This window comes from Pseudorasbora parva, chromosome 7 (genome assembly GCF_024679245.1).
Source record: "Pseudorasbora parva isolate DD20220531a chromosome 7, ASM2467924v1, whole genome shotgun sequence".
Lineage (NCBI taxonomy): Eukaryota > Metazoa > Chordata > Actinopteri > Cypriniformes > Gobionidae > Pseudorasbora > Pseudorasbora parva.
In genome coordinates this window covers 36,879,201-36,892,201 of record NC_090178.1, presented here as the reverse complement: position 1 = coordinate 36,892,201, position 13,001 = coordinate 36,879,201, and the positions used below count along the sequence as shown (strand labels likewise).

General features: G+C 40.5%; 1 protein-coding gene across 6 annotated transcripts in view; it reads left to right on the top strand.

Moving 5' to 3' along the window:
• The window catches only part of cobl (cordon-bleu WH2 repeat protein), a 153,924-nt gene that overhangs the window by 64,779 nt on the left and 76,144 nt on the right, over positions 1–13,001 (top strand). For 4 of the 6 annotated variants that reach the window (XM_067449209.1, XM_067449213.1, XM_067449212.1 and 1 more), the window contains 3 exons: positions 5,767–5,995; positions 11,545–11,589; positions 12,908–12,993. In XM_067449209.1, the coding sequence (XP_067305310.1) occupies positions 5,767–5,995; positions 11,545–11,589; positions 12,908–12,993 (360 nt within the window). The remainder of the gene's footprint in view (positions 1–5,766; positions 5,996–11,544; positions 11,590–12,907; positions 12,994–13,001) is intronic. The other 2 variants (XM_067449210.1, XM_067449214.1) reach the window with 1 other exon arrangement.

Sequence of the window (13,001 nt, the reverse complement as noted above, 5' to 3'; positions counted from 1 at the left end):
GTATTTTCCGGACTATAAGTCGCGCCGGAATATAAGTTGCATCAGTCAAAAAATGCGTCATGAAGAGGAAAAAAACACATATAAGTCGCACTGGACTATAAGTCGCATTAGGGCAGAAGCAAAGCGGGAGCCCACTCACTGTGCATAACCGAGCAGAAAAAAGAAAGTTTGAAGTGAGTGAGAAACTTATGAAGGACTGGCGAAAAGCAGACGTTACTTTAACTGTAATGAAGAAAACAAAGAAAGCTAATCGCGGACTGCAAGCAAGATGACCAGAGCTGAAGGAACGAGTCCACAGACACTTGAACTCTCTGCCGGGAGAGGCTCAGCCGCGCGGAATTGGCCCGAACCCAGAACTAAAAGTGGTTAGAACTAAAAGTGTGGATAAGGGGTGGTGGAGGGATGATAAAACATAATTTCTGTTATAGTTCAGTTGATAAATAATGCATTTACTGTCATATCTGCCTTTCCACCTTCTTTACTCATAGACACAGTCTGAGAACTTATGTAAAGTAAAGTAACAGTTATACAAAGTAAAATAACATTTTTAGCTTCTTCTAGTGGGATTACACTTTAATTGAAATGTGAAGAAGAAAAAAAAAAACAGAAGAAGTGTTGTGTACCGTTTCGTGACACCTCAGTCTTCTCTGGTGTGTTTTTGTTTCTCTGCATGGCAATATGCAGGAAATGGCACACATCAAGTGTCTTCTGTTCTAGCCTTGATTATCAGTAGTTTTTTTCTTTCAGCTAAGATGAAAATTTAGCTGGATATTGATAAGCAATGTAAGTATTTGCACAATGTGATTTACTGGTGTTTGATGGAACCGGATTTTCTCTAAGCAGTTTATTGTGGTTGGTGTGACACTTCCTCTACAAAACACTGCAAACATGTGCATATACAGTTAAATTTAGCCCACTACTCATGTGAAACTTCAGAGATCTGTGCTGCATCTTATCTTATCTTGATTATGCAAATTATAAAATCCACAGACGTTTGCTACAAGTCTTTAATATACAAAAAAAGAGTTTTTGTTAGTTACCATGTTAGGTACCATGCTGGTTTGGAATTTTCATTTCCCTCTATTAAAACCGTTTTCTAGATTGAATACAACATAGCTGCTGTCAACATGCACCGATATGTTGTGACTTTTTTATATATTTATAAATGCAATTCCAGAGATGAATCAAAATTCAGCTTAATTGCTGTGGTAATTGACGGCATAATGCTAAGGTTGTATTTAACTTCTTTAATATGACTTCATAATGCAAATCATCACATTGTTCTGTTTTGTATGCTATTTCACCCAAAATTTACCCCAAAATTTAAACGTTGTCACTATTTATTCACCCTCAAGCTGTCCCAAACCCTATTGCATTACTTTCTCAAAACAAAAGAAGATATTTTAAAGAATTTTGGTAACCAAACAGTTCCCATTTCAAGGGAACTCAAGCTGCATCACCGCTTCAGGAACGCCTCTGCGTAATTGCGTCCTGAAGCACGTATCTAACCAACCAATGAGACGACGGAACATCATAGGCGGGTGACGTCATAGACCCGGAAACTATAAAGCACCCGTGAACACAAACAGAAACTAGCTTCTGTGCCTTCAGTAGTGATATGTGCAGCCATTGTCTTGTCAGTTTTTTTTTTTTTTTTTTCTTTGTAAAAAAACAAAAACAAAGTGTGCTTTTCCTGCCCACGCTTCATCATGGGTGGCGATACACACGGCATCTGTGTTGTTTGCCTTGGAGTGCAGCACACTCAGACAGCCCTCGAGAGGGCTGCTTGTGAGCACTGTGAGCGTTTACCATTGCGAATGCTGCACTCCCAACTGGGCGCTTTTCGAGGAGGGCGGTTCGGCTTGTGTTCCTCACGGCTCTGGTCCCGCTGTTGCCGAGGCACAGCGGGGACTGCAGTCGTGAGGTTCGTAATTGGATCTGGCAGCAGGGTTAGAGACGGGTTCTGCCTTATCTCTGCCCTTACCTGCCAGATCCAGTGCCTCTATTCAGGGTTTGGAAGCCCGCGCTGTGGTTTCTTCTGTCCCGGGTGAGGCATCGATGCTGCAATTATCCAGCTCAGAGGAGTTGGATATTGTTAGTATCGAGGCAGGAGGGAACGAGGATTTGCCACTTCATTCCCCTGCTGGTGAAAAGCTAGTGGATGTGTTGAGTAGAGCATTGACCCGGCTCAGTTTGGACTGGCCACAAGAAAATCAGGAATGCCCGTATTTTCCGACCTCCAAACTGAGGTTTCAAGGTTGTGGAATCGTCCGGTTTCCTCCAGGATTTTCAGCCTGCAAACATCCACCTATAGTAATATAGTTGGGCTGAAAAGACATGGATATGGGTCGATGCCGAGGGTGGAGGAGACTCTTGCGAACCATCTCTCTCCCGATTCAGTGTCATCCATTAAAGCCCTAACATTGCCCACCAAGCCATTAAGAGATACATCGGCATTGGTGGGCAAAGCGTACTTGGCAGCAGGTCAGGCTGCGGCATATATCTAGCAAATATGTCTTGTTGGGTCCTGCGTATTATAAGATTGGGGTACCAGTTTCAACGGGGTTCTGCCCGCAGTGGTGGGCCCCGAGCAGGCTCTGGTTATGACTCAAGAAGTACAGACTCTTCTGCAAAAGGGGGCTATAGAGAGGGTTCCTCCCCCCAGCAGGGAGTCAGGGTTTTACAGCCAGTACTTCATTGTGCCAAAGAAGGATGGAAGGCTGCGGCCCATTTTAGATCTGTGCATTCTCATTTCGAGCAGTAGCAAAACTCAGATTTAAGATGCTTACACTCAAACAGATCGTGTCACAGATCAGGTCCGAGGACTTGTTTGTCACGATAGATCTAAAAGACGCATACTTCCATGTATCCATCCTTCCACAGCATTGGACGTTCCTGCGGTTTCGGGGGAGAAGCGTACCAATATCGGATTCTTCCATTCGGTCTAGGTTTGTCACCCCACACCTTCATGAATTGTGTAGACGGAGCTCTGGTTCCCTGCAAATACAGGGGATCCGAATTCTCAACTACATCGACGTTTGGTTGATTTTAGCGCAGTTAGCAGTTCAACATCGAGATGTTGTTCTCGCTCATATGAAGAAGCTGGGGTATGAGATTGAACTCCAAGAAGAGTGTTCTTTTGCCAACTCAGATAACTACGTATCTTGGGGTCGTTTGGGATTTGACCACAATGCAGGCTAGCATATCTGAGCCTTGTGTGGGGTCGATTCTCAGCAGTCAAAGGGGTGAAACTAGATCAACCACTTACTGTCAAACAGTATCAGAGACTGTTGGGTCTGATGGCAGCAGTTGTCCAACGGGATTCCTTGTGGCCTGTTGTACATGAGACCATTGCAGTGGTGGCTCAAGACCAAGGTGTTTTCCCCGAGGGGAAATCCTTTTTGTGTTATCAAGGTCACGCGGCGTTGCCTTCATGCTTTGATGGTATGGAAACAGCTTTGGTTCTTGGTTCAAGGCCCAGTGTTGGGAGTTCCTTGTCGTTGAGTCACTCTAACAACGGATACTTCCCTCACGGGGTGGGGGCGATCATGAGTGGTCGCTCGTCCCAGGGCCAGCGGCAGGACTATCATCATTCTTGGCACATAAATTGTCTGGAGATTTTTGGAATGTTTCAGGCCCTGAGATACTTCCTGTCAGAGCTCAGGGGCCATCATGTGTTAGTTTGCACGGACAACACATCGGTGGTCTCCTACATAAACCATCAAGGGGGATTGAGGTCGTGCCCATTATACAAGCTGGCTTGTCAGCTCCTCCTGTGGGCCCAAGGGAAACTGAGTTCTATCAGAGCAGTTTATATCCCAGGGTATTTAACTGTGGAAGCAGACAGCCTGTCGAGACAGGGGCCAAGGCCCGGGGAATGGAGACTCCACACTGAGGTGGTGGAGCTCCTGTGGGAGAACTTCGGCAGGGCAGAAATCGATCTGTTCGCGTCATCAGAGATGGCTCATTTCCATCTGTGATTCTCCCTAACACCTCCAGATCCTTTGGGGCTGGACGCCATAGTAAGGAGTGGCCGAGGCTGCCTCTGTACGCATTTCCCCCGATTGCTTTGCTTCCAGGAGTTCTAGAGAGAATGTCCATCTATTACTTGTAGCCCCATTCTGGCCAGGTCAAGTGTGGTTCTCGGACTTAGTGTCTCTCCTGAAAGGCTCTCCCATGGAGATTCTGATCAGGAGGGACCTACTCTCTCAAGCAAAGGGGACAATTCTGCACCCTTGACCAGAGCTGTGGAAACTGGGCTTAGCCTCTGAGGGGGCCCAGCTCATGAGTTCAGGTCTTTCAACTGAGATTGTGGAGACCATTCTACACTCTAGAGCTCCCTCCATGAGGAAATTGTATGCTTTGAAGTGGAAACTTCACTTCTTGGTGTGGGGATCACCAGTGGGACCCAGTTAACTGCCCAGTGGGTGCAGTGCTGGACTTCCTGCAGGAAAGATTCCTTCGTGGCACTTTAAGACTTAGGCCTCCGGCTCGCACCAGGGTACCGGCATGGAACTTGGCCAGTCTTTTACAGGGCCTTTCTTTGGCACCATTTGAGCCAATCGAAGAAGTTCCTTATAAGTTTTTCACACTTAAGGCTATGTTTTTGCTTGCTATATTGTCTCTAAGAGAATTGGAGATATTCAAGCTCTCTCTGTGGTACCCTCGTGCCTTTGCGCCCGGTCTGGTTAAGGCTTTCTTATATCCCAGGCCAGGTTACATTCCTAAGGTCCCTACTAATGTTGTAGTAATATTGCAGGCTTTTTGTCCTCCTCCCTTTCAGATGTCAGACCAGGAGACACTCAAACTGCTCTGCCCAGTTTGGGCCCTAGGTCCTTATATCATAATCATGGAAGCCCAGCATCCAAGCAGAAAATGAGCAAGTGGGTGGTCGAGGCCATCTTGCTTGCTTTTGAGGTGGCCGGTCAGCCTTCTCCTCTGGCTGTACGGGCCCACTCTACCAGGAGTATGGTGGCTTCCAAAGCTTTGTTATCAGGGGCTTCCCTGAATGAAGTCTGTGACGTGGTGCCGTGGTCCTCACGTGGTTTTATGAACTTGACCTCAACTCCACCCCTGGGGCACGGGTTCTCATTCATTAGCCAATGGTGGACGGGCATCTGTCTCGTATGGGAACGTGTATTGTCATTCCCACAGCGGTGTCGCAGCTAAAGTTCCCTTGAAACGGGAACGTCTTGGTTAGGTATGTAACCTTAGTTCCCTGAATAGGGAATGAGATGCTCCGTCACCCGGTCATACTCTCTGCATGCCCATGAGTGCTTATTTCAGGCTGTTTCAGAAGCTAGTTTCTGTTTGTGTTCACGGGTGCTTTATGGTTTCCGGGTCTATGACGTCATCCGCCTATGACGTTCCATCATCTCATTGGTTGGTTACATACGTGCTTCAGGACACAATCATGCAGAAGCGTTTCCGCAGCGGTGACGCAGCGTCTCGTTCCCTATTCAGGGAACTACGGTTACACAAGTAACTGAGATGTTTTGCTTGACCATTGACTGCCACTGTAAGGTCAAAAATGTTTTTTTTTGACATTACAGTGGCAGTCAATGGTCAAGCAAAACTGAAAACAAAACTAAGAAGAAAGAAAGAAAAAAGAAATTCATACAAGTTTGCTATGACATGAGGGTGAGTAAATAATGACTGTAAATAATGTTTTTTTTTAGGTGAACTATCCCTTTGATACATATAAATTGCTTTATAAACGAACCTCTCATTCTTTACATGTCTGTTTCTCTTTCTCTTATCATGTAGAAAACGGTGCGTTTGGTAGTGAACTATCACCACAGCCAGAAAACCGTGGTTCGAGTAAATCCATTGGTCCCCCTGCATACCCTGCTGCCTGTGATCTGTCAGAAGTGCGAGTTTGACCCTGCCCATGTCCTGCTGTTCAGAGACAATATCAGCCACCAACAACTGGATTTGGACAAGTCCCTGAGCGAGTTGGGTGTCAGGGAACTCTATGTCCTGGATCAGATGCAAGGTATGGGATAAAAAAATCAGGACTCCATATATTTTATGGTCACTTAAGCCCTGTTAACAGGTATTACGTTTTTGTCAATCGGGTCACAAGTAGACGAGGGAAAGGCATTTCCGTTTACATCTGGTGTTTTAATCCGTCTCCTTTGTCAACTTTCAACCTCTTTGGTCCTGATTTCTTTGAGGGGAGGGTCTATGGTCAGGTAAATGTATAGGCTTTTTCAGATCTTTGATATAATGGATGAACCAATCTTGCGCAATTTATGAACTCTACCGGAAACAATGGAAAAACATGGTGAGGAGCAGCTTTTGTTCTGCTCTGACAATCGCGAGACTGTGTTAGAATTTAGAAAAGGCAGAAGAACCTTTTGCAAAAGTGTTCAAAGTTTAAATCCTATCTGGCTAGCGCACTTTCCATGATGTTTACGCATTAGGTCAGTAGGCCGGAGAGTAGGTGGTCTTTTGTAGCTGTTCGAGCGCATTCAACCACATGAGCATGGGCACTACAAAAACAATCTGGTCAAATGCATTTTCGACTCGCTCTGCAATGTGTACATTTTAACGGCATCTAGCAGTGAGATTGCGAACTGCAACTGCTCACCCCTCCCTTTTGAAGCAAATAGAGAAACTATGGTGGCCGACACAGGACAAAGATATCGTCGTCTAAAACAGCTGAGAGTAGCTAACGCTCTGTAGAGAAGTTTGTCCGTGTAGGGCTACTGTAGAAACATGGTGGCGCAAAATGGCGACTTCACTGTAAGAGGACCCGCAGTGTATGTAGATAGAAATGGCTCATTCAAAGGTTATAAAAACATAACGGTTTATTATAGGTCTTTATACACCACTGAAAACATAGTTATGTATATTATATTGCATTTCTGTCAATGGATCCTCATAATTACTACACATTGCACCGTTAAGTGTTCTTAGGTGTAAAAGGGCATTTTTAATTTAAAAAATGCTAAAATTATTAATTTTGTGGATACCATGATGCATTTTTTTAGGATTCTTTAATGAATAGAAAGTTTAACAGGGTTCCCGCGGGGTCTTAAAAAGTCTTAAAAAGTCTTAAATTCAGAAAGTTACATTTAAGGCCTTAAAAAGTCTTAAAAACGCCCAGATTTTCATCCTAGGTCTTAAATTTAATTTACCAAAGTCTTAAAACTTTTACTTCCGTTCAGAAACAAAACCTTTTAGTTTTCTTTACCCGACTGTTTCATGCATTTTTACTCCTTACACTTTTCCTTCAGCTTTTCAGAAAGCTGCGATTGGCAAACGGAAAGCAAGAAATTACCGTAATAAACCATATTTTGGCAAAAAGCGCTATTTGTCTTTAAGGATTTTTTTAAAGCGCGCCAAATGTTGAGGATTTACGGTCAAATAGCGCTTTAATATGCTGGCGCCAACACTCGCATTCTAATAGGGTTAAGCGTAATGTATTCTGATGTATTTGATCTGAATGGGTGGGCAGCTGTCAATCTCAGGCCCAACCGTAGATCCTACCCTATCATAGGTTGGTTGTTTTGTCTGGTATGCACTTGTGTCTACGCGCGTTTTCAAAGAACATGGGTCTTTGCACACTGAGTCCGATATTTTCGCATGCGTTTTTTCATATTCGTGATCCGAAAAACTCGTCACACACAGTTGTTTGTCCTGAGGAGATATTGGGTTCATCTAACGTTACTCCTGTGATCGCGTAGAGAGGAGAGTTTCCCTATCAAGCGGGATTATCCAGATCGACCGATTCAAAGTGTTATTGGCTCAGTTTGGTGCTTTGCTAGCGATACTGGAGACATATTTAAAAGAAGACCACTAATTTCCGTGAATCTATTGATCCCGAACACCTGGCAGTATGTCTATGGATCCGATCACACACACACATACACACACAGACAGACAGACAGAGCTTTACAGACCCTTACGAAACAAAAATATATTGCAATATATTTGAAAATATCATGCAATATATTCACATATAACGTTATGGGATTTAATATTTATATTTTCCAATATATTGAAAGCGGCAATCATTTGTATATTTTCCAATATATTGCATGAATATATAATATATTTTATAATGCCATCAATATATTATTCCATATATTAAAATATATTTCAAGAAAATATATTGGTAAATATATTTTCCTTTCGTAAGGGGAGACTTGATGTGCTATAATTATAGCTGTGATATAATAATATTTGTAGCATTTTTGCTAGAATAATATGTATGGTGGCTCTGAGTTGTCAAAACGTCTCAAAATGCGTTTTTACGGATGCGAAAACGCAGAAAATCGAACCTGTTCCAAAATTTTTTTTGACGGACGAAAGTTTCGGAGGCAGTGTGCAAGCGTGATTGACATAACGTGAGGTCGAATTTATTTTTGGAAGTGCGTAAATTATTATTCTAGCAAAAATACCACAAATAATATTATTATATCACAGCTATAATTATAGCACATCAAGTATCTGTAAAGCTCTCTGTGTGTGTGTGTGATCAGATCCATAGACATACTGCCAGGTGTTCGGGATCAATTGATTCACGGAAATTAGTGGTCTTCTTTTTAATATGTGTCTCCAGTATCGCTAGCAAAGCATCAAACTGACACTTTTAATCGGTCGATCTTGATCCCGCTTGATAAGGAGGGGAAACTCTACGCGATCACAGGAGTCTCTCCACATCTCCTCAGGACAAACAAATTATCCTCACTAGACGTCACTTTGTCTTGTTTTGCGTTTTTATCCCCGTAACGCATTCATTAATACGCATCGGACTCAGTGTGCAAGATCTCTGTGCGTAACAAATTTTTCGGAATACGAAAAACCGCATGCGAAAATATCGGACTCAGTATTTTGATATCAGTTTCTGAGTTTATTCAATGTTTCTATAACTGAATCAATAAAAATAGAATGTTTGAGAGTTTCTGAGATCATTTATAATGCTTTTAGTAATGCGTCGTGTTGGTCTTAAATTTCACTCATAATGGTCTTAAAAGGTCTTAAAAAGGTCTTAAATTTAACTTACTGAAACCTGCAAGAACCCTGTTTAAAATAACAGCATTTATTTTAAATAGATATTTGTTGTAAAAAATAAAATAAAAACTTCATGTTCATGTTAGTTCACAGGCATTAACTAATGTTAAGATTTAAATAATGTCTTAGTAAATGTTGAAATTAAAATGAATAAAGATAAATAAATGCTTTATAAGTGCAGTTCATTAGTAGTTCATGTTAACTAATGTTGTTAACTAATGTTAAAGCTGCAGTCTGTAGTTTTTCCTCTTTGTCGTCATCTCTGTTCAAAATCTGCCATTGCAGTTATTCAAGGAATTATCAACCTTACGTGAATTGCTCCTCAGCAGTCAACACGCCGGTGTGGATACTGTCATTCATAATCACATAATCTACTTTTTGAAAGTATGACTATAACAATTTTCACAAGTATAACAAGTAGCTAACATCCACTTTTGTTCTGACCAACTAAGGGGGGAAAAAGCATTGCAATAAATCATGATGATTAAATCTAATTATCGCTTATCATATCACGTCAAACGGTGCAAGTTATACTTTGTTTTCAAATTGTGAATATTAACAACATCAGCATTGTATGACTACATTTAATGTGTATTATGGCTACCTGTAGTTCAGTTTCCATTTCTTTGTAGTTTAATTTCTAATTATCATATACCAACAAATTAATGTGGAGTAGAGAATTGCTCCCTCTCATAGCTAGCACAAAATAATCCATAATGCACATAGCAAAACGAGAAAGGCACAACAAAGAAAACTGTGTAACTGTATGAATTAAGCGAACAAGTGTGCTACTGTTATTAGTGATGTAATGACTCAAAGATATGCTTGAATTTTCTAGAAATCCACCAGTACCACTGGAATTAAAAACATTATTACTAGGTTACCGTTGTTAATCGAGCTAAAGTAAGCAGATAGTGTTGAACACAGGCTGGTTATGTATTTGCTCAAAACATTATTTTGGATAATTTATACCCCTCAAAATTTACATACTGCAGCTTTAAAGGGTTAGTTCACCCAAAAACTATTTAAAGCTACACTGTAATATTTTCCCCCATCTAGCGGTGTAAAGGTATATGACAATCCAGTGAATATTAGTTTCGGTTCCTCTCAATTCCGATTTCGTTTTAACTCCTACGGTGGCCGATTTAGTCCAAGATTAACATGGCTTCCAGTTCGACCTCGTTCATGACTGCCATCGAGTGTTAAAACGCTAAAGGCGAAGCTTGAATTTACGGGTATGTCCCTCTTTTGCTAATGTACTTTCAAGATGGAGGGGCAACATGGCGACCGGCATTCAAACCCCTCACCCGTATGTATTTTCAATGGCATATTATAAACAAGTAGAAAAAACTTTATTACTTGAAAGAAATAAATATACATTAATGAGCACATATATTTTTGAAAGAACTAAGTGTTTTTAGCTAAGAATAAACTAAAAAAGTTACACAGTGTAGCTTTAATTAATTACTCACCCTCACGTCGTTGGACACCCGTAAGACCTTCGTTCATCTTCAGAACACAAATTAAGATATTTTTGTTGAAAGCTGGTGGCTGAGAAAGGCTTCAGATAGGCCTCCATTGGTATTCAGTACATTCCCACTCACAAGACCCATAAAGGCATTAAACCCATCGATACAAAGTCCATCTCACTACAGTGGCTGTACAATAATGTTACAATGCAACGAAAATAGTTATTGTGTGCACAAAATTCAAAATAACGACTTTATCCATCAAGTTATTGACGTGAACTCGACGCATGCGTGAGAATATGACACAGTTCCGCCATACAGAGACATGACCCGGAAGAGGAGGAGCGCCGCTATCGCGTGAGTTGACATCCGAGACCTACACGGAAGACAATAACTTGGCGGATAAAGTCATTTTGATATTTTTTTTTGCGCACAATAACTATTTTCGTCGCATTGTGACATTATTGTACAGCCACTGTAGTGAGATGGACTTTGTATCGATGTTTTTAGTGCCTTTATGGGTCTTGTGAGTGGGTCAGTGGAAATGTACTGAATGCCAATGGAGGCCTTTCTGAAGCCTTTCTCAGCCATCAGCTTTCAACAAAAATATCTTCATTTCTGTTCCGAAGATAAACGAAGGTCTTACGGGTGTCCAACGACATGACGGTGAGTAATTAATTAAATAATTTTTGGATGAACTAACCCTTTAACTAATGAACCTTATTGTAAAGTGTTACAATTGGCAACCAGGTAAGACACAGAGCCCACGACCCATCTAAAGAATACAGATAGAAATGTGTTGCCCATTCTAAATGGAAAAGTGCCCAAGCAACATCTCTTGGCAACTTGCTCAAAAAAGTTTACCTTTAGATAGTTTCACAGCGTAAGAGAGTTTAGTCAGTTCTTATCTCATACAGCACCTAAAGGCAGTAATACCATGTGACATTTCACTGTCTTAGCTATAAGCCCTTTATTTTCTAGCCAGCCAAGAGTAAAAATATGCCTATTTAATCTAATTTCCTTTAAAATGTTCTACTGGTTTCATTGTTTTCAGTTCTCCAGCCTAAAATGGCTTCGACCCCTGGCCTGTACTACTCAGGTACTGATGTACATGACTTTGGCTGTATAGCAGTCATAGTGCTTTTTTAGTATATGTAGTTAAACTGTCTTGAGTGTGCTGAGAGTGTGCTGAGAGTCTGCTTCCTGTCGCGGAACATTTTTGAGCTTTATGATTAAAATAACCTAGACGACAGAAACTTTAATGAATCTTTTATGCTTATTGATACTGCCATGTTTATGCTCTCAATGCATTTAAATTGTATTCAGAAAACCTGTCCCTTGTCTTGCTGATTCTTTTGTAGATGTGTTAGTGTTCATCTAAATGTGTTGACGTAGAGGCTTTGCAGAAGTGTAGCACCATCTAATGTCAGAATTGTGTAGTGCATTTAGTGCATTGCTGCTTATAACCCTTACTGTTCCATTAATACAGACCATATATATGTTTAATAGTTCTTAAGTAACTATAATATCTTAACTTTACTTTATTAATTCCACAAACATGAAATATCTATTTAAACTCATAAATACTTGATGTAACAAACCTTCTTAAATGCCACAATGTTGGACATTGAGTTAAGTGTTTAGGGGGGTCTTGTGATGCATGATGGAAAAAACATTATTACAGCGCTTGCAGATCAGCAATTTAACACACTATTTTATGTGTGTGTCCGTTTGAATTATTCTAATGATAAGTGTGCTATTTATTTTTGGTTTAAACTACTTTTAGAATTTGGGGTCTGTACGATTTTTTTTTTATGTTTTGGAAAGAAGTCTTTTATGCTCACCAAGTTTGCATCGTGATATGTTTTTTTAAGGATTATTTGATGAATATAAAATTCAAAAGAACAGCATTTATTTGAAATATATATATATATATATATATATATATATATATATATATATATATATATATATATATATATATATTTCAAATAAATGCTGTTCTTATGAATATATATATATAAGAACACAATACATGTCTTTAACTCTCTTTTTAAACGCATCATTGCTGAATGAAAGTATTCATTTCTTTAAAAAACAAACAAAACAAAAAACATCTTATTGACCCCAAAATTTTGAATGCTAGTTTATTTAAAGACTAAAGATTGAACTTGTTGTCATGACAATAGCTGTGTGGCTTTGATATGGCATTTAATTTGCGAAGAACCAAAGCCTAAATCCAAAACTAACACTACTGTTTTGCTGACGTGCAAGCACTAGTATTTATTCTGCATATGCCAGCTCAAAATTAACCACTCAAATTTAACTAAAGTAACATTGCTTGACTCAATTCTGGATTATATTAGTAGCTACTGAGTGTTTGTGTAAGATGCTAAATCAATGTGTTTATCTTACAGCCGATTCTCTTCACTCCAACAGTCTGAGTGGATCAGATAAAAAGGGTCTGCTGGGCTTCCTCAAGTTTAACCGCAGGAAATCAAAGGTAGAACA